Source organism: Dunckerocampus dactyliophorus, chromosome 5 (assembly GCF_027744805.1).
Source record: "Dunckerocampus dactyliophorus isolate RoL2022-P2 chromosome 5, RoL_Ddac_1.1, whole genome shotgun sequence".
In the NCBI taxonomy this organism is placed as follows: domain Eukaryota; kingdom Metazoa; phylum Chordata; class Actinopteri; order Syngnathiformes; family Syngnathidae; genus Dunckerocampus; species Dunckerocampus dactyliophorus.
Window position 1 is genome coordinate 12,362,763 of NC_072823.1, and position 26,903 is coordinate 12,389,665.

The 26,903-nt window shown below is 40.5% G+C and overlaps 1 protein-coding gene across 1 annotated transcript in view; it reads right to left on the minus strand.

Annotated features, from left to right (window-relative positions):
• Positions 1 to 26,903, minus strand: part of LOC129181745 (transcriptional enhancer factor TEF-1-like) — a 55,101-nt gene that overhangs the window by 12,454 nt on the left and 15,744 nt on the right. Inside the window, exons 2-4 of the mRNA XM_054777331.1 lie at positions 15,880 to 16,249; positions 1,888 to 1,952; positions 504 to 566 (exon numbers count right to left, since the gene is read on the minus strand). Of these exons, the coding sequence (XP_054633306.1) occupies positions 504 to 566; positions 1,888 to 1,952; positions 15,880 to 16,084 (333 nt within the window). The 5' untranslated portion in view covers positions 16,085 to 16,249. The remainder of the gene's footprint in view (positions 1 to 503; positions 567 to 1,887; positions 1,953 to 15,879; positions 16,250 to 26,903) is intronic.

A 26,903-nucleotide genomic window follows, 5' to 3' on the forward strand; every position in this document is an offset into this window, starting at 1 on the left:
AGACTTGGTGGATTAGGATTTATGGATCTTATTCACCATCTCTTAATTTCATCTAATATTAACTATTAGTTAGGGACTTAATTGCACAATCCACCGGTTCAACAAGAGAGCACTTTCACGTGTCAACAGTGTTCATTTCAGTGCCAAATAATTTTCATCAATGTCAATTTTCCCCTGACACAAAACGAGATGATAAAAATGATCCAAAAAAAATGCAAGGACGACAAACACTGACGAAATAAACTGACAGTTTTATCAAAGAATAAAAACGCGACGAAAATGTTAACAAAAAAAGAGGAAACTCTGGGATGAATGTACTGTATGCATATAAGAGGATCTGAGTATGTGGATACAGAACCACCGTCACTTTATTTCACTGAAAAAGTTAACGTCCAAATGGATCAACACTGATGCTTATGACGTTAGTATTCAAGCGGGGTTATCAGCATGTGCAAATTTACAACAAACTTAATGTATTGTGCACCTCACAGCCCTTTACAGACCTTTATCTTGGACTGAAACTCCCTTGATTTTCTTCTGGCTAAGACCTGGATATGACTGGATACCTGGAAAAAGGCAGTAGAGGTGAGAAGAGTAAATTCAAGCAGAGCAGATGAGATGACAGTACGGGAGTAGAACAGTGTAGCAGAGCAGAGTGGAGTGCATCGATGAGGACAGAAGATAGAAAGACAGAAGAAACATCCAACGGCAGGTTACCATGGTTATGAAAGGACTCTTTACATGCATGCACACACATGCTACTCGCACAACAACAGAGACTGGATTCATCTATGTACATCATGTGAAAATAGCCGAAAGACACCAGAGGACAATGGGTAAATGACTGAGGCATTAATATAGTATTGTACACAAATAAAATGATCCGATACAGCCATCCTTCACTACTTCACGCTTCGAATTTCACAGCGTTGCTCTATTACGTTTTTTCAAAAATATATTCATAAATCATGCTGTTTTGTGGTTGAATATGGCCTATTATTCGTAAAAAAAAAATGCTTATTTAAGCAAATTGTATGTATTGTTTTGCCTAAATTAAGCATTTTCAAGCATAAAAATGGCTAAATGACATAAAATACAAATATAAGGCATGCAAAGACGCTTTCATGATGTGCAGTATTTTACACTGGTCACTAAGTGTCAGTAATGTTACTGTAACGTTTGGTGAGACTCACAAGCACCAGCCTTGATCGCCAGACAACACGCTTTTAGCAGGTTTGAATAATCTCCCAACAAGCACAATAATCCCTAACAAGGGCTACCGTTGCAGCCGTAACACACACTGAGCTAAAACTTAACTCTAAACACCGACGTCACTTCCTGTCCGAGCCACTGGAACACATTTACAGCTACACACACGTGTACAAGCCTTATTTATGTCTGCTAAAACTTAACTCTAAACACCGACGTCACTTCCTGTCCGAGCCACTGGAACACATTTACAGGTACACACATGTGTACAAGCCTTATTTATGTCTTAAATGGTTTATTTTCTATTATGTCTACTTTATTGGGTAAGACGAGTGCAAAGGTGACTATACGGGTGTTATTCAGGTCTGGAGGGCTCTAATATTAAAAACCATATTTATAAAGAATGTCGTAAACAGGTTTTCTATGCTCTATGAAAATATTTGATTTATAAATTTAAAAAAACCCTACTTTGCGGAAATTCACTCAAGGTCGGGTCTGGAGCCAGTTAACCGCAATAAACAAGGGGTATTGTATATACTGTACAGCATATAAAAACAAACTATGTACAATTTTCCCGGATTGTTCATTAATATCATACACAATACACATGCACATATATGAAAAGGGTTGAATACACATCATAATAAGATGGATTTCAACAGTTTCTTCCATTCATACCTGTTTTCTTGTCCGTGTTTTTCCTGTGCGGAGTTTGATGTATCTGGCTATCAACTCATTTCGACCTACACAGCAAAGACAAAACAGAGCACATGAATGAAATGTCTTACAGGCTCAATTGTCTGTATGCAAAAACAAACACAATCACATTTGAACTGTTTTTACTAGGGTTGCTCCGATAGATCGGACACCGACCAGCATCGGCTGATTTCCGTGAAAAGGCATGGTATCGGCATATGTTGATACTTGCTTTCAAACGCCGATCAGCTCTGCCCCCATTGCTGCAGCCAGCCTATAGTGACCATCTCCCGCCCACTTTCCCTTCACAAAGCCAAAACAAGCATGTCTACCATGTGGGACTTCCTGTCGTTGTGAAGGCCCTGTCACACCTTGACAATTTAGCCAGCGCATGCCCGACGTGATCATTTTGATGGCATACGTTGAACTGTCGACGTTTTTTTCAATTTTGGGCATATAAATAGCGTATTCATAACGAGTTCGACGTATACTTGACGTATTACTAACTTACATAGAACGTTTCTATAACTTATAGACAACTTATAGCAACGAATGCGTAGCGTGTTTCCGGCGTTCACAACTTATGCCCAACGCCAGTCTAACTTATGCAAACCGCACGGCAGCGTATGGCCGACGATCACGTGCCGTAACCTATAAAAAGGCGGCCACTTGATGACTCAAATCATAACCTCACTTGACATTACAGTGTCAACATCACCATCATGCTGAAGAAAATTGGCAAGAAGACACAGTTTTGTCTGAAGGTATGTTGACGCATTACAACTTGTGCGTAAGTTACAAATAACGTGTGTGAACAGGCGTCAACGAGTCCATAACTTATTGCCCGCGTATGCGGGACGTATGAATCATACGTTGACATACGTCAAAACGTTTTGTGCATGCACAAAATTTTTGGACGACTTGGACGTACTGTGACGTATGCTGGCGTGCTTCAGCGTGCTCTTAACTTATACAAAATTTACCCATAACTTTTTCGACGTACGCCAGCGTATTGGCCAAATTTTTCATACGTTGGCGTACCTTGGCTTAATCGTCAAGGTGTGACAGGGCCTTGAGAGTAATTTAAGCTTTTCACCCTACAAAACATGTTTGTTGCGGCATTTGAGGGGCGGGCACTTGGCAGGGTGTGGGGAGTTTTCACGGCTCGCGTTGTGATTGTTGGTCGAGTGGCAGCTAATTAGACAAAACGTGGGGCATGCGCCCGTGATAGCCCGAACAGTGGTTGGATTCGTCTGGCTGTATGGCCGGACGTCAGCGGAGGAAACCGGGTTTGCCGACTGCCTGGGGTCCTGCTGGATGCGCTTGTATCCAAAGTCTCCTTAAAGAAGGCACCTGATCCTCAAAGTTTCACCAGTGATTTAGATAAATTAAGTCAAATATGTTTTTGTCTAAATGTTATGGTTCCCCTTTCATATCATATAGCCCAGCAGTCACCAAGATGGTGCCCACGCGCACCAGGGAGCCCCCCACGACCATGAGGTGCCTGCAAGCCTGCTTTTCATTCAGGTTTTCAGTTAATAATGTGAACACTAGAAAGAAATGCATACTGAAATACAAAATGTGAGTTGTGAGCATTTTGTTACTGTTCTGGTTTATTTAAAAATTTACACTTAACGTATGTGTTCAGTATCAGTATCTGCCAATTTCACTCGTAGATGATCCGGATCGTTATCGGCAGCATAAAAACCAGTCTTTACTTCCCCAATCAGAAATCACATGACACTGGCAATGAATAACACAATTTAGTACTAATGGCCTAGTGACCTTGTGACATACAGCCTCACATAGTAGCGCTGTGATCACCGTACCCCTGTTGAGTCCCACACACACACACACACACACACACACACACACACACACACACACACACACATAATCACACACTCACAATCAAACATGCCATGGTTCTGAATACACATGACCCAACAATACAGGCATTCATGCAGACTGGCCATCTCCTGATTAAAGAAAGCAGCAGGCCAGCTGTAACCGTGCTTACATGGGTGCACATGTGCGTGCGCACACACCCACAGACACACACTCTGACAATGCTGAATAATTCAACCCATTGAATAGGGAGCACAGCATGACCTGGCTAGTATAGATTAGTGCAGCCTAAAGAGCCAGAGACAATAAAGCATGTGTTCACATAGACAACACCTTTTAAAGTTGTGAAATTTAAAATGGGGCAGCTCCATGTCATTTGTCACGTAGCTTGCATGTCATGTGTGGGTGTTTGTATGTTGTTTGGTTGGTGTCCTAGTGTTCTTTTTATTCCAATCAAGTAGAAAACCAAAGTCAGGCCAGCTGGCTAACTGGTGGTCAAGATCAGCACAAAGCCAAACCTCAACACACAACCCAAATGGTTCACAACAATAGCCCTAACTAACTAGCAGATGGTGTGTGTGTGAGCGTGTGCGTGTGCGTGCGTGTTCTGACCAATCACACTGTCACTGAGATAGGCAGCGTAGACTGATAAAATCTACAGCTCTCCATGCAGGTGTTTTCCTTCCAGCAGTCAAACGCTGCCACTGACAACAACACACACACACATACATGTACATACATGCATGATTGCCAACACACGCACACACACGCACACACACTTGTGCACTCAAGACACACACACAGCAAGTCCTGGCTGTGGAGGCTGACATCTGACTCCAGAGGGGCCAGCTGGTCTTTCTAGGAGGCTTAACGGTGAATTATCATCCTTCACTAACCCTGCGGCATACATCTTTCTCTCTAGCCCCCCTTTTTAAAAACTCTCCAACACACACACACACACTCCCTCCCTCCCTCTGTCCATCCATTCTCTGGTCTGACTGTTCCCTTTCCCCTCCTATGTCCCTCTTGGAGTGAATAGGCTTCCCTTCTGCTCCCTCCCTCTCCTTGTCTCTGCCTCCCGCTCTACTTGCCCAGTGAAAGACTTCAAGGCCAAAGTCAGATGGTCATTAACGGTGACAAACAGAAGCCCCACAAGACCCCCCCCCCCACACACACACACACACACACACATCTATCTCCAACTACAGAGCAAGTGTTTGAGACCAGAGGAGACTTGAGACTTTTAATGCTTCGATACAATAAAGAATACCATTTAGAACTTTAAATAGCTGTATACTGTAAGGTTCAGTGGGGGTTCAAATGCTTCTCATAACATATAAATAAAAGAGCAGCTACCAGCTACAAAACCACACGAAGATCTGGTCCTGTTGAATGAGAGCAGGGAAGTACCTGTCAAATTTGCAGCTTTATTTACCAAGTAACCGAGTACCAATACTGTGCTGCCCTCAACAAACTACACTTTGCACGTCGTCGCCACCTTCACTGGACAGTGCTTAAGGGGTGCAGCTGCTTCACAGAGGAGGTCTCAAACAAAAGGTCAGAGACTGAATGACCTCACTAACAAGCCAGCGCTACAGACGTGTTTCTGTCCAGCAGGATCTACTGTCGACTTCTGCCCAAGAGTTCGACTTCACTCATGGGAATTTTTGCCCATTTTGTACACACACTTTAATATGTTGAGATTTCGGTCACATGACTTGAGTATTTTTCCAAACCACTGTGAAAGTGCTGGGATTCTGTTCATAAATGAACTAACTGGCTTTAGGTCACTTTCACCACAGTAAAGTTTCCCCATACCTTTACCAAGCATTTACGTATTGACGTGAAAACCTGTTGGGTTTTTTTGGCTTCTCTTGTGTCTCATTTTTGATACATGTAAGGAAATTTTACTAGTTATTGTTTTGGTAACTTTGTGTTCAAGTGAGATGCATGTCCACTTTACTATCAGCCCATATGAAGTATTACTCTTTTCCCTTGATTTGCCATTGTTGTTTATTAGGGATGTCCGATATCGGCCTATACTGGCACAAAAAAGGTGCTTTTATATTTATGAATACATTTTTAATTACCCCAAATTATGTAAAAGCACCTTTTCCCAAACTAATTGCTGTAGTACTTGTATAACCAGGATGATGCAATCGATGTGTGAGGTGAGCATGGGGGCCCTACACTTCACAGAAGTAAAATTACAAAATGATTGATTGTTTCTTTTCGGTATAGACATTTAGACGGTCCCTGCGGTCTAGTCTTGCTGCCAGCTGCTCATAGAGATCAGTGTAAGTCATACTACAGAGGACTGGTCGTTTTGATGAAGAAAAACAGGTTTATCTCATTGTTTGTCTTACCACTGTTGGAAAGAGGTATTGTTTGCTGTCGTTCGCTTGGGTGTTATTGATCCAGGAAGTCTGAATCTGTGAATGTATTTCAAACTTTACGGCAATGTGACTCTGAAAGCATCTGTGTGTGGACCTGCAAGGCAAAAAAAATTGTGCCAAAAGTCACGTGACAGTGTAAGAATGTGCCTCAAGTCATGTGACAGTTTTTCGTAGTTGGTTTTTTTTTTGTAATTGAAGGATTTTTTCATAGTTGTAGAAGTGTTTTTTGTACTTGCAGCTTTTTCTGTTTTTGTACTTGAAGGATATATTTTTTTGTAAATGAATAAATAAATACCACACTGAGTTTGTTTGTGAATCAATAGACGTAAGTAGAACACCTTTTATGTGTTTGTGAAGTTTTGGCATGATTTTAACTTTAGATTGCTAGCCCAGTATATCGGCGGTCTGGAATTATTTCCATGTTTCTGCTTCAGATTGTAAATATGCAATTCGCAATGACTGTAAAGAGCTGTTAATGCGAGGGGAGAATAAGGCAACTTACTGTAATATTTCTCATCTAATATCATACCTCGGGAAGAATCACTAAGAGCCAGGCCGTGGTCATGCAGTCAAATAATAAGCAACTCTCAGAGATATGCTGAATAAGTCCAGTTTGTCATTTCACTGATTATATTAGTTCCAAGTTTCATACTTTGCAATTTGTTCTTATACAGATGTTTGTGCCACATAGAAATGTGCAAATTTCCAAACCGTATCGTTGCTGTTGATAGGACAGGTCATAATAGTTGACTATTGGTCGTGACTTTTTAAATGACTATATTGTGAAGGCTAAATATTTTAAATAAATATGGCACTTTTTCTATAACGTGTATTGCATATTGCAGTATTTGTCTTATTTTGCGCAAACTGTGTTTATTTGTGAAATGTATCTTGTGGCGTCACAGGAAAAGAAGCATGTGTTCATTACGCAACATTATTTGGAGGTAAGAGCTGCTGCGGATATCACTATCGGTTGATATCCTTAATGATGTGCTGGACAATGTTGCTATTTTGGTAAGAGCTAATATCAAGTCCAGTTAAGGTATTGTCGGTGAACAATAGGCTATGAAATGGTTGTAGGGATCACAAACATATTCATAACATAACTGGTCATGGGCCGAGTACTGGTTTTACGGTATACCACGACATGAAAAAGTCACGGTTGCAATACCACTAAGATCTTCTGTGGTATGACAGAAAGTGGCGGTCCAGCGTGGCCACTATGTGGAGATTCTGTGTCACGTCCTGTGTTGCTCTTTTCTGTCGGAACTGGACTTCAATATGCTGAAACTACAGGCATGGGCTGTGTTGCCAAAACTTGGCCCACTTAACCGTCGCACCTATAACACCAGCGTTAGCTTCCTTGTTAGCACGGCATCGGCATATGTCGATAATTGCTTTATAACGCTGATCACCTCCACCGATCACCACCGCCCCCATTGCAGCATCCAGCCTCCACCGACCGTCTCCTGCCCACTTTCGCTTCACAAAGCCAAAACAAGCATGTCTGCCGTGTGGGACTTCCTGTCATTGTGAGAGTGATATAAGTTTTGCACCCTGCGAAACGTGCCATGAAAAATGTCTCACTGGGGGGCGGGCACTTGGCAAGATGTGGGGAGTTTTTGAGAAGGTGTCTGATCCTCTAAGTTTCACCAGTGATAAATATGTTTTTGTCTAAATTTTTCATCTCATATATAGCCCAGGGGTTACCAACGTGCACGGTGCCCGTGGGCACCAGGGAGCGTCCCATGACCACATGAGGCGCCTGCAAGCATACTTTTCATTCAGGGCGGGGTTGTTGCATTATTTTTAAAGCTTTCTAGTTTTTCAATTTGGAATATATTTCAAAACATTTCAAATATGCTTTTTTCATGTTGTCATTATGATTCGTGAAGCACGCTGAATACTTTCCAGATGCGCTCTATGCTTTCTGAGCATCTATGTATAATTTTGATTTAAATTGTCACTCCATTTTCTTCAACAGCACTGTGAAAGTGAAAAAGTTATTGCTGTACACAACACGTAAAAAATGATATATTGCTACAAAAAAAACACGTTATATAATTAATACCAATTAAAACTTTCATGCGGATTAAAAGTCAGTACAGAATATTATTCTGCTCCTTTTTTACATTATTTCTTAGGATGTTCAAAAGCACAATAACCCGTGGCGTAAACCACATTGTGAGCGTAGCCATATGATGCGTGTTAAACACTGTAAGCCTACTGGTCATTATATTGAATCTCTGCTGTATAATGGCACCATTATGCACCTTGTTATTCTCTCTCCCTTTTACACGCATCCATTTATAATTTTTGGTGCACTTCTTCAACAAGTACATCGCGGCACCCTTGCACATCTTCTTTTCTATTGCAGCCAATTTTCATGCAGCCAGTGGGGGGTATCTTTTCGGCCCAGATACATCTGTCACAGTGAGACATTATCTCTTTCATTTTTGCTCACCTGCAGCTTATTCTACTTTTACTGTGACACACACAAAGCCACTATTAATGGCAGTAAGGTGTGAAGATGTTTCTAAGTAGTTCTCATATGGCATTCTTCATAATTTTGCCTATGCAAAGCATTTTGTGCTTGTCAAATTATCAATAAGAAAATGTTTCTTTACGATGTGTCGTAGCCCACTACTGGCATGGTATAATACAGAGTTTTCACTCATTTTCAGTGGTTGTTCACATCCTTTTGAATGAAAGACATTTTAAAGTCAGTTTTACACATTAAGAGGGATACAGTATACAGTATCATACACTCAACACAAATATAAACCCAGCACATTTTTTGGGGTCCCATTTTTCATGTACTGCACATTTTGGAGTGGCCTTTTATTGTGGCCTACCTAAGGCACGCCTGTGAAATAATCATGTTGTCTAATCATCTTGCCACACCTGTCAGGTGGATAGATTATCTTGGCAAAGGAGAAGCGCTCGCTAACAGATTTGTAAACAATATTTGAGAGAGATAGGCCTTTTGTGTACACAGAAAAAGTTTTAGCTCTCTCAGTTCGGCTCATGAAAACTGAGAGCAAAAATACAAGTGTTGTGTTTATATTTTTGTTGAATGTACTTACAAATCGTGCAGTTGTACGTCACTTCTTGCTGGAATTTTGAAATCGCTTGTGAGACAGTGGCCTCTGCTCGATTCATAACTGCAGCATCCTTTTCCCCTTGCAGATAGAGCCATCAAACCACTTTTTTATTGAAAAAACAACAAAAAACAATTATTTACATTTTAAAACGGAGAAAATAAATCTGCCAATATGTTGGGGCGTGAATGCCGAGCTGCGCGTAGGTGGGGGGCAACTGTACTCTGCGGCTGTAATCTTTAGATCAACGGTGGCTCCTCTCGTCTACAGATAGTCTAAAGAGCATTTGCATGTCGCCAGAATTAACAAATGTGTTGGGGTTTTGCAGTATTTGTGTAAGCGTTTTCAGGCCTGTTGATGCACACATTGTTTGCATATTATCGCTTCATCGAGCTATTGCAGTGAAGGGTGCACAAACTGACACATATCAATAGCCATGTTTATTTGGATTTACCAGATGAATGTGAGCGAGACATTCTATTCACGGTGCATACCAGCTGCTAGCTAACTGTGTCTGATGCTGAGCAGGTGGTATACAGTGGATTTATCACAGCATTTGAGTCAAATGGCTGATGGCTGCAGGGTTCACAGTTGAGAAGGGAAAGGGAACAAACCAAAAATAAAGAACTCTGGGTCCAAAAACAAAACAAGAATGGTCAAAGGATGAATACACACACACATATATACTGTATATATATATATACTCCATTTATATATATATATATATATATACTGTATATATATATATATATATATACAGTATACACACATATATACATGTATATATACATGTGTATATATAGGGTCTTGCACAATAGTCTTCATGACCAATGACTTTTAGCCATTTCCGTAGCTCTACATACTGTATCAAGGTCCCAAAGCAAAACTTCCTCAAATGAGTCAGAGAAAAATAAGTATTGGAGAACCAGGATTCTAATTTATTACTCAGATGCCCCAAACTCAAGCAGTATCATAAAGAATTCACTAGAGTGCACTCTGCATGCAGAGAGAGCGGCAAGAGAGAGGCACAGCTGGTGGCAGCCAGAGGACCATCTGCTCATCATTTTATTAGTCACACACAAACACACTACCAAACACTCACACACACACACACGCACACACACATGGTATTAAAGCCATTCTCACATCTTTACTCTGCAAGTCTGTGAGATTCCATGCCCTGTGAGATAATCTGAGACAAACAGTCCACTGGTTTGTTTTGAACAGAAAACCTCTGGATTGAGTTTTTATTTTCGACTGATTTAAATGAAATACCGTAAATTTCGGTGTATAAGCCGCTACTTTTTCCTCAAACTTTGAACCCTGCGGCTTGTACGCCGGTGCAGCTACAAGTAATATGTGGCTAAAAACTACATTTCCTATGATGCTTGGTGTGGTCTGGTCATGTTCTACCCTCCTGACATCCCCTATACTTCAGAACTTCTACTAATCATTTAAATATGTAATTCGTAAAAGGCTATTACTAAAGACAGTCCATCATGAGGGCAAAAAAAAGTTCAGGAAACAACCAAAACATGCTGAGAAGCCACCCTTCTCCGCGTTTGCTAACCCTGTCGTTCTCGTTGCACACACTTGAGTGAGCAACATCGAGCACAGTTTATACTAAAACCAAATGTAAAACATTGTTGGATTTGGAATTATTCAATTAACACCATAAATGTACCACCAAGCTTGCAAAGCCTGTTATGATGAATAAACACAAAAAGGAAATGTAACGTATAAAAGCTGAGACGTACCTGGATCCAGGAGAATCCACGCACTACGCGGACTCAAAGGCGGCCCCAAAGGTGCCACTGTACCGTTGTTCTTATGAAGTCCAGATGATAACTCCAGCAGAAATAGTAATACAATAAGCATATAAACCAAAACATAAAATGCTGTATTGTTCTTTTGTCGATGAATAAAGTATCTATCTATCTATCTATCTATCTATCTATCTATCTATCTATCTATCTATCTATCTATCTATCTATCCATCCATCCATCTAACACTGACTACAGAAAATAAACAACGTTCTTCTTCTTCTACTTTATTGCAGGTCGCAACCAAAGTTTAGTTGCATACCGCCACCGACTGTACCGGAATGTAGACGAGTTGTGCACATTCGCAGTGACAACCCGGTGGTGACAAACTATCCATCATAGAACATACACGAAGCAATTAAATTGATGCCGCTTTCAAGTTAAAAGCAATGGATTTGAGGATACGCCGCACAGAAGATGGATGGATGGATGGCAACGGATTTGGCTGAAACATGGCTGCTTCGTGTAGGACTCCAGTACTGCCATTTGAAGGAGGACACAGCTCACCAAAAGAGAGAGAGAGCCGACATTTGTGACGAAGGAATTAGGATGCTGTTCAGTTCTGACACGGAAGAGGGTAGGCTACTGTTATCCACTCTATGTTACATGCACTATCCGGCACTGTTTTTAACTAGCTGTGTTCTGTTCTGCACTGTTAATTAGCAGTGTTGCACCACTGTCTGGTACGCACTGTTTGGAAAAAAAACTTTCTGTGTAATGTCTTTCTGTTGTCTGTTCCATCTCTGAGTATTTCTCCTGATAAATAATCCATCTGCTGAAAATTTTTTCTAAATGCCACAAAATTATTGTCAAGGAACTTTTTCTTACAAAGTAGATTTCGGGCTACGATCCATATAAAGTCAAAAACATTAAACATAGATCTGTAGACACTTATAACTGGTTTAGTGGTTCAACAACATTTGGGGTTTGACCGGAAACTTCAAAGGAAATATGTTCAAAAAATTCAGAGGAAAAAATGTGAAATGAAATAACTGGATTATTGAGAAAATGCAAAAAGAACTGCAAGAACCTAGGATGGGTGGACAGTGGCAGACTGGGTGGAACTAATCAGAACATAAAAATGGATGGACACGACACTGTGGAGTGTGCACAGAGGGGACTTGAATGCTAATCGTCAGAATTTCCACCTAACCTAAGATCATCTTTAATACAGCAGATAACTTTCAATTCATTTGGTAGATGCAACTGTTTGCAGTGCATTTTCTGGACTATAAGTCACATCAGTCAAAAAATGTGTCATGATGAGGGAAAAAACATTAGTCGTACTGGACTATAAGTCGCATGGATCACTATTTACCCTCAAAGGGCGCTTTTCAGGAGTGTCATGGTGCTGCTCCTTTATTAATATCCAATATTACATTCAAACAGAAGTGGACGAAGCCAGAGGGAGGTGGCAATGTTTACGCCAACAAGGAGACAAACTAAAGCTACAGGAGCTGAAATAATTCACATTTGTAAATGGATACAATAAAAACGTACCTGTTTAATAAATGTCAGCATGTTCTCAAAGAAGACACTACTAAGTAAGGGTGGGGGAAATAATTGATTCTTAGATGCATAGCGATGCGGACATAGATGATTATTAATCGATTTATAAATGTCGATAATAAAAACACGGAACAAAAAGATGGAAAGCGGAGGTGCTGCCTGGACAGTTTATAGTAGTGCACCTCAGGGTAAAGGGCGCCACACATGGGAGGCGACATCGCCTCTACTCCATTCATTTTCAATGGAACCTGCGATAGTGTGATTATCGCGTGTCACCGTCCAGCCAAGCGACACACAAAATCCGTGCATGTGAAAGTTTGTGTATGTGCGTGTTCGTGCACATGCTGGCTTGCATCGCAATACCGACGCAAAAGTTAAAAAATGTTCAACTCTTCATTGCTGTCGCCCAGACGAGGACCAATCAGCGTGAGTTTCATTGATAGACCAATGAGCAGACAGGACGCTTCTCAGTACGCTATACTTTCTCTGAGCCATTTGACATTTCTAAAAAAAGAATATAAATATGTAAAGATATATACAGCGCCATGGGAACTCGCTGCCAGAGTAAACAGCGGGCAAGTTTACATTAATTTATGCAAACTTTTATGTCAGTTTCTCTTCAATACTCACAAACTGCACCCGCAAAGCGAGCATCTGGAAGCACTTTGGCTTTGACGTAGTTGAAGGTAAAATGAGCTGTACAAGACCCAGACAATATGCAAGCTTTGTCATACAAGCTTAAAATATTTTGGGAACACAAAACATATGAGAAAAAACGGCACGTTTCCACGCGAACGAGGAGGATAAACAATCAGTTGAAGTTGCTGCCAACCAGAGAAACATCGAGCAGGTGATAACAAATTTTCCACCCAACTCAAAAAAGGCGTAGCGCATCACAAAGTCAATCGCAACTTTTATTGCCAAGGATTTGCGGCCGTATTCGGTTGTTGAGAAGCTGGGCTTTCGTGCTTTGTTGCGCACTTTGGAACCTGGATTCAACGTCCCATCGCAAAGTCGTTTCACTGACACTGCAATTGTGAATAAGGGCAGCCTATTTTTGGGGTTATTCATAAGATACTGACGTCTGCAAGCATTATTCTTGAATGAGAGCCACTGGTACCAAAATCTATATTTTGTATGAAAGCTGTTTTGGACTTTGCCATACAGCAAAAATATTATTTTGTCAGAGATTCTATGCTCAGGATTTTAGTTTGAATTCAGAAGTCTTTATTATTTATTTGTGAATAATGGCAGATTTTTTTTTAATGTTGGTTACTCAGAATATGTTGAAGTTTAAATTTATACATGCTGCTAGTGGCGTACTTTACTTTTCCTGCTGGTTCTGTGCAATGGGAGATATGTCGGTAGATGTTACCTTCCAATTATTAAATGATAATGGAATAAGTAAATTCTCAGTTTCATGTTTATTTTAATTGTGGATCATTACAAATAAAGCATATTTGTATTGTTTTAGTAGTACACAGTGAGTAAAAAGAAATATACAGTATGACTTATATGAAATATAAAATGATGCATAAAAAATTGGCAAACTATTGATCACAAAAAAGATGCTTAGAGATGCATCGATAATCAATTTGTCATTGCATCACAGGCCTCTGAATCGGAATCGCATCGAATCGTGAGGTGACCAGAGATTCCCACTCCTACTAATAAGTGACGTGACGCCTGGACAATGCTGTATGTGTATAATGTATCAAACAGCCATATTTTAACAACTACAGTTCATTTTTGCATACACAAATGAATTAAAATAGACAAAAAATTATATGTGTGTATTTAGCCAGTCAGTGGCTGACGCAGTAGCTACAATCTCCAAGCTAGAAATAGCTACTTAAACAACACAGCCGTTTACAATACGACATTTCTCAATCAACACAGGTATCATATAATTATATTTGCACATTACTTACAGACACATCGTCTCCAAGGCAGAAGCGTATTTCGTAACAAAAAAATGTCAACCTTATCAATTAATTATTGTGGCCACGAGGTGTCACCAAAAAAACACCACCTCACTTTAACTGTAAGGCAGCACATGTTAAATTTCATCCATATACAGTACAAGTATATATTTTTATATACAGTAGCAGTTGCACCAGCTATGAAAAAAGTATGACTTAAAGTCCAGAAAATACGGTAACTGTGTTCAAAAAGGCTCCTCAGTTAACTACTTAATGTCAGTGTGTTAAAAGTGGACTCTATGACCTGTGCTTGTGATTTCTGACTGTGATTGAATGGGAGTATCATAGTACCTTTTAAGTACAAAAACCAAGTCGTTTGGTGTGAGGCACTTACAGTATGTGTTTCATGTGTGGATGATGGGGGATGCAATTAATTGATACTCTGTGTCTGTTAGAGTGGAGGTCACTATTTGAGGATTGCAGGTTCATTAAATGGTACATTTTATTAATGAATTAGCAGTGTTTGGCAGCCATTTTTTTTTAGTCCCGCTTCTTGTTTTAGTCACATTTTAGTCATTTCTATATGTGATAGTTTTAGTCCGGATTTAGTACAAAAATAAATACAAGAAACATTTAATTTATTTCAATAAGTAGCGGAAATTGGATGATGTAAATTGATGTAAAAGTTTACAGGTGAATACAAAATCAAATGTAGGTATATAATTTCTTAAAAAAACATAATACCCACACCATACACAGAAATGTCTTTGTATGGTGCGGGTATGATGTTTTTATTATTATTATGCCCGAAACTTTCAGGTGCAATGATAAAAAAACCACTTAAAAAAGCAAATGTTATGTAAATGCATATCAATTTTACAAATATGGGCCATTATTTTATTATAAAAATAATTTACAGTTACAAATGCCATAGTTTTGCATGGTTATGTTGTTTGTTTGGTAGCGGCAACCCGTCCCACTTGGTTCGACGGTCCTTGAACACACCATTGTGCATGTGCTAACTTTCTCCCACGCCGCACAGACAGACTACTATACTGTAGTTTTCCCGTTTTTCTTTCACCTCACATTTGGACATTTGGTCCCAAATGCTGATACTATGTGAGAATGCAGAATAATGTAGAAACCCCTCCCCTGTTCTGTGGGTCAAAAAAGGTTGGGGACAACTGTGATAGACCACCCACTAACATTTTCATCCAGTCTTGTCTTGTCAACGGAAACTCACACACGACTCGTCACGTTTTAGTCACCAAAGAGCCATCGTCACTGTCTCGTTTTCGTCAAGGAAAAAAGCAACACTGTGAATAACAACTTTGCTCCTGCAGTGGTTTAACAGCATGTCCTGTTAACACTCACCGTACATCTTTCCTTCGTCGGACAGTATAATCTTCCTTCTTCCACAGGGTGGGTAGATGGCGAGGGCTTCTTGAAAGCTCTGCTCAATGTCAGGACTCCACACCCCTTCTGGGTCCCCTTCCATGGTCTTGTCTCCTCCAGAGTCACTCAATCTGTCCATGTCCTCCCCAGGACTCTCACTACCGCTCCAGCTGCTGCGCTCCATACTTGCAGCTAAAAGTTGACGTTGTGTGGTCAGCACACAAGGCAGCACACAACTAAAACTTTGTTTTCTGGTAGTCCAAAAATGCTAAATATTACAAACAAATGGTTGGTAAAACGTAGAAAAGTGAAAAGTTGGACAGAAATCCCAAGGCAGTTGTCAGGAACCCTGTGGATACAAAAGAAAAGAAAGAAGTGTTTATGTTGCAGATTGAGTTACGCTCCAATTAGTCACTAACAATTGTTATTATAACTTTTTAGTAGCCAACATCCTGATAAACTGTCATCAACAGTCTGTGGTATCTGTCTATATGCAGATAGATTACGTTTGCTGCAATACAACTACACAAGATTCTTCCTACTCCTTTTGGACATGTGGAATGTGAATTGTGATATGTGATGAATACTGATGTGAAAAAGAACGTTAAAATAACTCACACCATCACCATAATGATAGCTCGTTTCCAAAACTGGGCATGCTCCAAACAAGTTACAGAGACAGCGCAGGTGTCATGGACACATCTGGAGTCACCGAAACATAAAGGTTAACTGTAGACATGGGTGTAGTCTCTGAGCCATAACTGCAACAAGTCATAATAATGACTTGTTGCAGTATGGTTTTGATTGTTCTCGAGGGTAATCAGATTGAATAAACACATTGTCACAACTGGACAAGCACACTTCAATTTGGAGCCAACGCCATTTAACACGATTGCTGTGTTGTTGTTTGATGGTAATTTTGCCCAATCTGAATAAGAATCATCGCAGATGTTTTGGCTTGTCAAAGCATAGGAGCAAACACAAATATTGACAATGGTCCCATCCCATTGAATGTCCCAGTAAACCCCTCTGCATGCACAACACAGACCTGGTATCAGATTTTATAATTCATTGTAGCTATAATTGATGCAATTACTATCACTTTATATTTGGCTTTGTGGTTTCTTCCCACTTAATGGGCTAACATATGGTTCATAGGGGTTCATAAAGAACTCATTTCATAGTAGAGGCCTGTCTGGTCACTGCTGGAGGCATATTATTGCTTCCTTTCATGAACACAAACAAATTGCTTCATTTCTTTTTTAAAGTAGAGCAACAAACACTCCACACAGCAACAAGCAGATTAAGGAGGCAGAAAAAAATTAAAAGGGGGTTGCCAGCTGCCTACAATTCTTCTAAAATCCCCTATGGTAAACAGCAGGGTTGGCATAATACATATCACTCACACACACACACACACACACACACACAAACACACACAAATCCAGTGCCAGTTCCTTAGGCAAACACATGTCATTTTGTCTGGGCTCAACTGTTCACACTTCCCAAGCACTGGCCCTTGCCTCAGCCTGAACAAACCTATGAGTGTGATAATGTTGTTAAGGTGTGTGTGTTTATTGTGTGCTCGCCTGTATAATTACATTTATACGCACAAACATGCAACAGGAGCATGTAAAGGATCAAGCCAAATTTGGCTGCATTATAACGTCGTCTATACACTTGAGCAGAGTGTAATACGACCACAAACAACCCCACAGGAGACATCAGCACACTGAGCACCTGTCCACATAGAAACCAAATCAATAAAAAAAAAAAAAAAAACAATTAAAAATGAATAATCTTATCAGGAAATATTCCGGTCCGTAAGAACACAAACACTAAGGGTGTACTCGCACTACTCATTACAGGCGTTTGCAAATAATGGCCGTTTCACCCCTTCAAAACGCAAGCAGAAGCGCATGTGGACGCAAGGCTGAAAATGTAAAAACCTTTTGCGTATTAACTAAAAACGTTTCCATGTGAACAGGTCCTGAGCCTCCCCAGAACATTCAATAAATGAGATGTGCTGTTTTTAGAAGTGTTTCTCCTCGGGTGCCCCTTCCGTGGTCATTCTGTTCACTTCCATTTATGTTTCCTCTCCAAATTCCTGCCCTTTACTTCCATCCTTTCTGCCCTCCTGCCCTCACACCCCTAGTATTCCATTCAATCAACAATCCATTCATTCAGCAGTGTGCGTGTTGAAGCACCTTGTTTCTACTGCACTTACAGGGTGAGTGACATTGTGCACATACAGCTGCATGTCTTCAAGCGATAATACACCCGATGGACATCATTCACCGACAGTGGTTCACAAATGTAACTAGTGTTGTCACAAGAATCGATACTTCCATACCAAGTTGATATCAACACAAAATATACATTAATATCTGCTCTTTTTTTAAGGTATCGGCAACATCGACTATGTTACTTCCCTCAGCGAGCCATATGGATTCTAACGGATGTGGGCAGTACACTCGTATGAGCATTGAGGTGAATGAGCAGCAGTGTCGCCAAGTCCACTTATTGTAAGCAACTTAGCGCTTGTTTTTTGTAAGGTAACTTGCAAATTCCCAGGTTCCCTGTTGTTTTGGGTTTGTTCACAGAGCACGAGTCGCTTCTTTCTCTCCAAAGTCAACGCCGAAGAAGGTCTGCAGTCTTTTTTAAAAAAAAAAAAAGACAAACAAGTACGGGGAAAGCACATCAACTTGGCTTATGGATAAGCCAGGTAGTAAGAGTCGCGTGTGGAGATGCTTCGCATTTGAGGCGGATGAATGAGGTGCAGTTATAAATTCACAAAAACTGACATGCACACATTACATTCGAAGTTCTTAAACCACAAGATGATGTCACATTATACATGACCCGAATATACAGTATGTTCCATTGTCTTGAGAGCCATCTTACTGTGCTTGTAGAGGCACAGGCTTCTCATACTCACTCGCCCTCCTACGTGAACAGCGATGGTTACTTAATAATGTAACAATACAGTCATGATATATGACATTATCAGACGCTCGCTGACAGTCCCTGAGCTCATGATATGAACTAAAACTTTATTTTTCCTGTATATTGTAAAGCAGGGTTGTCAAACTCGCGGCCCGTGGGCCATTTGCTGGCCACACTACAACCACGGTGCCAACACAAAAATGGAAAAGAAAAAATAAACAAATAAAAAACAGTGGCGTTGAGCCTTTAAATATATCATAATTTCCGGTGTATAAGCCACTACATTTTTCTCACGCTTTGAACCCTGTGGCTTATACAGTGATGCAGCTAATATGTGGTCGCGTTCTGGTCTTGTGGCATCTCGTGTGCTTCGGATTAGTCACATTGCGCTTCTTGTGCGAACCCTCATCATGGAAAACGCGTGGAGAGATGCAAGTGATGCAGCTTTCAGGTTTTTGCTAGGGTCTGCGAGTGGTGTCGGGAGGGCCACTGTCGGCGGTGGGTTTCGGGGGGGTTGGACTGCTGGGGAAGACAGCACAGACTGAATTTGTTTAAAAATAAATCTTCCTGTGTACTAAAAAATCCCATGTTATGACGTGGACACCTGCATCTTATAGAACGGTGTGGCCTGTATATATACAAATCTTTTTTTCTCTTTACAGTAAATTGGGTGTGGCTTATATACAGGTGCGCTCTATAGTCCGGAAATTACGGTATAAAATTCCACAGAAAAAGAAAAATGCAAAATAGTTGACTACTGTTGTTATTTATGAGCATATTTGTAAGCACAGCCGTGGTGGGGCTCTTGTCAAACCATGATTGAATGCTCAGGTAGTATTTACTGCCAAAGTGCAAAAAACAGCAAAAACAGTGCACAATACAGTGGCAAAGAGAAAAACATAAAAAAAATTTACAAGTATATACAAATAACGAGAGCAATAGTCCACCAATGAGTTCTACCATAACTCATGGTTCACTATTCCAAAAAGTTGATACAACGATTCAAAAAGTCACAAAAGTACAAATAAAGAAACATTTAAAATAAAACAATAATAAAAGTCTTTTTAGGCAGTTTTGAAAGTTTACATAACACGTCATGTCATGTAACCAACATGACACAGGAAAATCTCCTATTTCAACATTCCAGAAGTGTTGGTGCTGCTTTGGACCGGGGAAACAGAGCGACGGAGGTAAGTGGCGTGTACAAGTATGTACAGTATGTGTGTGACGTGTATGCAATACAGGACAAAGTAGACACAACTGTGTGCACCCTTGGTGTACTTTATCAGCGGGGAGGAGGCATTGCATGTGTTTGTGATTAAATAAATGGGACAGCGACACAGTGGGGAAGGTGAGCGTCTAAAGTGAGTGTCGTGTGTATGTGCATGTATGTGCGTAAATGTAGTGCCGGTAGTTAGTGACGGACGTGCGCCGTCAAAACAGTATTGTTTGTTTTTATATACCAGGAGGCTATAGGCCACTGCTGTTCTTTTTTGAATGTATAGTTTCTTGGCAGCTGGTACTGCAATTAGAATTCTGTAAAAAAAAAAAAAAAAATCCTAAATACTTGACAATTTGAAACGGTTTTCAATAAAGTAGTGAAAGTACAAATACAAGGCCTTGTTTCTAAGGCGAATGCCACACGCCCAATATGGGAATGTTTCAGTTTTAAAAAGAATGAACAAGGTGAGCGCATGAACACTGACAAACCGATATGTCGCATTTGTTCGAAAGTAGTGACGAGGAAGAAGGGGAACACAACCAACTTGTATGCACACCTGAAACAAAACCATCCATTCTGTTTTCTCAACTGGGAAAAAAATACCGAAGGAGGTGCAGCAGAGCCTTCGTTCCGACAGCCAGCGCTTACTGAGGTGTTTGGTCGGCCAAGTAAATACAAACGAAACAGCGCAAAATGGTGCACGCTCACAGACGGTGTCGCCCGCTACAGTGCAAAAGAAAGGCAACCTTCTAATACGGTTGAAAAGACAACATTTCGGGAAATACTAGAAGTGTTTGACAGACTGCCTGGGAGAACATCCATGTACGTGTCACAAACAGCAATTCCTGAACTGTATAACCAAGTGAAAGAAGGCATGCGGAGAACAACAGAAACACTGCATTTTAATCCGTCACCACAGATATGCGGTCCAACTCAAATATGACCCCTACATTAGTTTAACAATACACTGCATCACTGCATATGTGTGCTATTTATTTTAACGGAGACTGGGTCTATTTTTTGGTTTTTGGTTATGATTGTGATTTTTATTGAAGTGCAGTTTTTGCTAAGAGACTGAGAGTCTATTTTATTTAACTTGCACATGCGCACCAAGTTTGGTCTGTCGATGCTTGACGAGCACCCGTTAGTCAGTGAAACTCGAGTCTTCGTGAAGTGATACAGCTCGGGCAGGAAAGGGAAAGGAGAGTTCGTTTGAGGCAAGGACTCCATCTGTTGCCTTTTCCACTGGGCTAATATACTGTATCCAATCAATCAGCCACCAATCATTATCGGCCGATTTACGTAAAAAACACGTGATCAGCATATGCCAATTAATGCCTTTAAAAGCTGATCACAGAAAACGATCAGCGTGCAGCAGCAAATCTTACATGTGTGCTGCGTCACATAGGGCTAAAAACACCTGTACTGAGCCGACGAGGGACGCACTTTGTCCCGTATTGCCGCAAGAATCAAAACTAGTCTGGCTTCAGTTTGACAGCTTGACACAGGCTACGCCATTCGATGCCAGCGTGTTTGATCACTCCCTTATCAAACCTATTCCTGTTTGACGTTTCTTGCATCTGTGTTTACACGCTTTGCCTGGCTGTCACTTGCTGTACCTCGAGCTCGCTAGCTAGTTTTCTGGTCTCAGGCTTCATGTGTGACTTTTTACCACAGTGACATTTTGTTTTTAAGACAAACATGCAATGCAGTTAGTTCGGAGCTCATTTTTGTCGTATGGGAAAGACAGAAGTGGATATTACCGTCATGGGGTACGTACTAACTTTTTCAAGTGTCACTGAACCATTTTGATCTCTTGTTTCATTATACTAATTATGTCTTGTCCTCAAAACATTATTTGTGTGTTGTTCAATGAACATAAACACAGAGTGTGTCCACCCTTATGATGGTGATCCTATCACAGAGGTCTTCTAGCTCGCCAGGTGATTTTGAGTAACTCACCAGTTAATAACAGGATAGGATTATACCACTACTCCGCCCAGGCTTAGTGTAACGAACCAATAGGAGCAGGGTGTTGGCACACCAATTCCGCCCACTCTTACTGTATTTAAGGCCTAAGCTACCGGCACTTATTAGTTCGCTGACGAAGCTCTTCGGATGAGGAGCGAAACGTCCGACACCTTCTTCACAGAAGTACAGATGACGTCTCAAGAAGCCTTTTCCTCGATGGACAACTCCTGTACGACTGAGAGCCTACACAGACTCACCAAAGTGTCAAATAATATTAGATTCGACTCTATTACTGTTTAATTAAAACTTTATGGCTTTTTATAATGACAAAAGACCACAAAATAGCATAAAGACGATGGCCACACTGTTGGAGTGGAGAGCTGCTTAGTAAATAAAGTGCATTTACTGTAAATGTTGCCAGTCATAAATAAAACAAACAAGACAGCTCTATAATGCTGAAATTTGGAGACCCCTGCAACCTATAAGTTAAGCAAGACAAATTTCTGTTTAATAAAAGGAATGTATTTGTATTATTTTATTCTGTTAATTTTGTTATCTTGAACAAAAATAAATTATTGAAGAATTTATTTTAAGTATTCGTTGTATTCCAAAACATTCATCAAATTAAAATCTGCTTTGTGTCAAATAGTACAAAAATAGTTTCACGCAAATAAAGACAACAAGAAAAAAAGACAATTTTTAATAACAATCTATTTGTCAGAGGCTCTTGGAATTGTCTAACGGCAACTTAACTTTTTTCAACTAGCCGAGCATCAACCGAGAACATTGCAAAACTGTTAATTTAATGGCAAAGTTGCTGAGAGCACTGCCAACATTAAAAATCTTTACAAATCACATCTCCACTCAGTGTGCTCATTTTTCATTAAATACAGGTGTCATGTTTGAATAGAACACTGATAAAAATGCTAAGAGGTGAAGCAAATATTCTTTGGCGCACTACTCAACATCAGCTGGTGAGCTACTGCTAGCTTACGTGCTACCTGTTGGAGAACCCTGTGATGGTGTCACTGTCTAAAGCTGTACACACGACGTGTTTCTGTTGAACAACTTCGACACACAACTAGTGTTTTGAAGACAAGCCATAAGTATTATAATGATAACAAGGGAGCAAGATTGTTAAGTGACACTTAATGTGTCCCATGAACGTAATAGCGACTTGTAGCTCCGAGCTAGCTAGATGCTGCCAGCCAGGCATGTAAACAGAAATGCCAGAGAGCGTAATGATATTGAAACGTGAGCGATCACACCCGCTGGCATAGATAGGCTTAGCATGTGACAAGCTGTTGTCAATTGACTCCACATTTTACGGGCTATTGTTCATTCTCCCCATAGTAAAAAACAACGTGAAAGTCAACACAAGACGTGTCAGGTATCTGGTCACTGGTCAAGTGCCAGCAAGGCAGACAGGCAATTCCAGTGCATGCTTATCAAAATAAAGCGCAGTGAAACATGTTGATGATATTTTAAATCGTTTTCAAACTAACTGTGTGTAAATAATAAGCTATACAGTATATGTATCTATATAGCATAGGTTTTGCAGTCAATGTGAATTTGCTCATCATAACAGACATTAGGAGTGAGTTGGTGAAGGGGGCAAAAATAGTTTTCATGAGATGCTCACATGAGAGGGGCCCAGTAACAGATGGATGCTGGAGAGAAACATTAGTCACACCACAATCAACTCTGGCTACTGGGCTCCATACCCTGAGTTACCCCTCCTTCTGTGTGTGGTGTGTCTGCCGTCAGGCAGGCCCAGGCCACTCCAGCCAGGACAGCAGGCTTCGTGGTGTCAGTGCCAACCCCTCAGTAGAACACACACAGGGCATCCAGCCACAATCCTCCAGCTGCTTTGGGCCCACATGCTCCCCCTTGGTGTTTCTTTCCTTCCTTGTGCACCAGTTTCTTGCAGCATCCTACATGCCAGCTACATGTGTGTGTCTGTCTGCGTGTAGTACACATGGCTTAAACCTGCCACAGTCTCAAAAGCAAGCCAATGTTGTTTCAACCATGTGAAATTGGGCTTGTTTGCTTCACCAGAGGGTATAAACATATGAATTGCAGTGGGGGTCTTGGTTGGTACTTTTATGATCACAAGCTAGTTGTTTCCCTCCACTAATTCTTTTATTGGGCCATTTGATGGCATTTGTTTTAACTGATTCCAACATGTACACACACACACACACACAAACACACACACGCTCTATGAAGGCAGATTTTCCCATAATCCGCAAAGCAAACATTGTTCTACTTTTGACATGCTTTAGGATAAAACCGAATTATCCTGCATGTGTAATATTTTGTCCAGATTCAAATGGTTCCTTTGGATCAAGGACACAATTATCTTGACTTTTTACTGCGACGGAATATTTCAGTATGTGAGGTGATTCAGGTAAGCTTTCATTTGTCACATGAAGAGTAGCAGCCTTCCTAACAGATTCCAGCCATCCATTTTCTATGCCGCTTATCCTCATTACGGTCGCAGGGGTATGCTGGAGCCTATCCCAGCTGGCTTTTGGCGAGAGGCGGGGTACACCCTGGACTGGTCTTCCTAACAGATTTGCTAGGCAAAATTGTACCAGTTATGTATGTTGTTATTATTTTTATTTATTTAACAACATTATCTTCGCCAAGGCTGATATACCTTCTGTCCCTGAAACAATATTACAATTAAAGGTCAACCAAAACAATAACGTTTACTTCAACTCTGAAAAACATAAATACATCATTGTTAAAATTACGTAATTGGTTGCAACACATTTGCAAGAAATGGACACTACTGTGAAGGAGAGAGGAATAAAATGGGTAAAAAGCATGAAAAGCAAAACAAAATGTTTAGAGCTACTAGTGAACTTTCTTCCGTTGCTTGTTTGTCATTTGTCACAAATGCGACGGAGCCGCCTGTGAGATTAATCGCTTGCAAAGACATGCACCAGGTATTGCAAGACTAGCAAACGGCTGACAGTGCGTCTCAAACAATGCGAGAGCCTGGGCTGCTGGCAAAACAATTGTTAAGCATGCTTCGTAGTTAAGAATGGATGTAAAATAGTAGCAGTGCATACATTATAGCAATCTAATTTATCTTATTTATTCTGTATTGTGTAAAACTAAGACAGGGACAACATCAAATTAAAAGTGCTAAATGAATACAGACCCACCATGCACCACTACAAGCCTGGAGTTTGTTTTTCGGAGAGAAAATTACAAGTTGCTGTTCGCTAGCATAAATTAACTTGAGGCCGTGGACAAATCCAACAAATATGCACTCAATAACGTCATCAAATCTTAGCTTTATGCATTCCCACATAGTATCTGCATTTAGGACCAAATATGAGGCAAAAGAAAAACGGGGAAAATACAGTATAGTAGTCCACCTGTGCAGCGTGAAAGTTAGATGGGTTAGAAAGTTAGGTGCGTTCAAGGACCGTCAAAGTGGGACAGGTCACCATTCACAACAAACAGCATGAACATGCAAAACGGGGGGATTTCTAACTGTACCATGCAGTACCGACGACTTTGACTGACTTTTCAAGGCACACAGAATATTGTGTTCTATGGCTACATAAACATGTAACCTACCAAAAGAAAGATTAGAATCTCGTCTTTCATCAGAAAAAAACGTTTTCTTTCTACCTTTTTCCCTTCTTTAGTAATCAGCAGTAGAACATAGGTAAGTTTCAGAAAAATATCAGTTCCCAACAAAAAAAGGGACAAAAAACAGATTTTTGTGGAAAGATACATTTCAAGCATAACTTTCACTTTGACAAAAATATTTTGCTTTTGTGACAGCTCATATATGTAAACAACTATACTACATAAATAATACCAAAAAGGGTTGTTTTAAAATAATTTACTTACGAATATAACACCATTAACTATTCACAATTTTTACATTTGGAACTAAACTATGTGTGTGCAGGCGTGTGTGCCTGTGCATGCGTTCAAATTTCCCTACAATGTGTAACCTTCTTCACGCTACACTCCTCCACGCTCTCTCAATTCCTCCTTGCTGTCGAATGTGTATTTACATGCAAAAATATCCATGCCGAGCTATTATCAAATGCACTTCTACCACATATTGTACATGTACAAGCCGCACCGGTGTACAGTATAAGCAGCACATGTCCATGTCATAAAATGGCATATTGTGGTGCACAAGAGTCCGTGATACTGTAGGTGATACTGTAGGTAGTACATGTGTATTACATCATGAATGTACCTGTTACTACACGGTGTACTTTGTTGGAGGTGTTTTAATAGATGGCTTTATAGGCAGAATAGGTGAATCCTCATGCCAACAGCTTTTCTCTATTTAGAACACACAGTAAAGAGAAAGACATGTGTTCATTCCTCGCATCAGGATTGTGATGCGAAAAAGCGCAGTTTTCCTTTAAGGTAATTTGAGGCTAACTGCAATTCGCACACACCTTGTTGTAGGTCAGACAGCACCCATTGGTAATGGGCATAAAAACACAATATCAACCACACACTGAAAGAAGAAAATGTGTTGGTGATGCTGGTGGCAGTCTTGCATCAACGCTACATTACTGGAAGGAGTGTGAAGTAAGAACAGGGTCATATGATGACACGTGGACAACTGAAAGTGGAGAAGCCAAAATACAGGTGGGTCTTTGGTTTACGACGTTATGTGTTACTCTGCTGAGTGATTACGTACGCGCTCCCGTAAATTAATTAAAAACTGTAATTATCTTCAGAACTAGTTACAGCGCGGTGTGCCACAATCGCAATCGCTTGACTGTCGCTACCATCATTAAGGATAAATATTGTATTGCAAGTCTACCCGGACGATGTAAGGATGATGAGGAGGCGGTCAATCAATCATCTC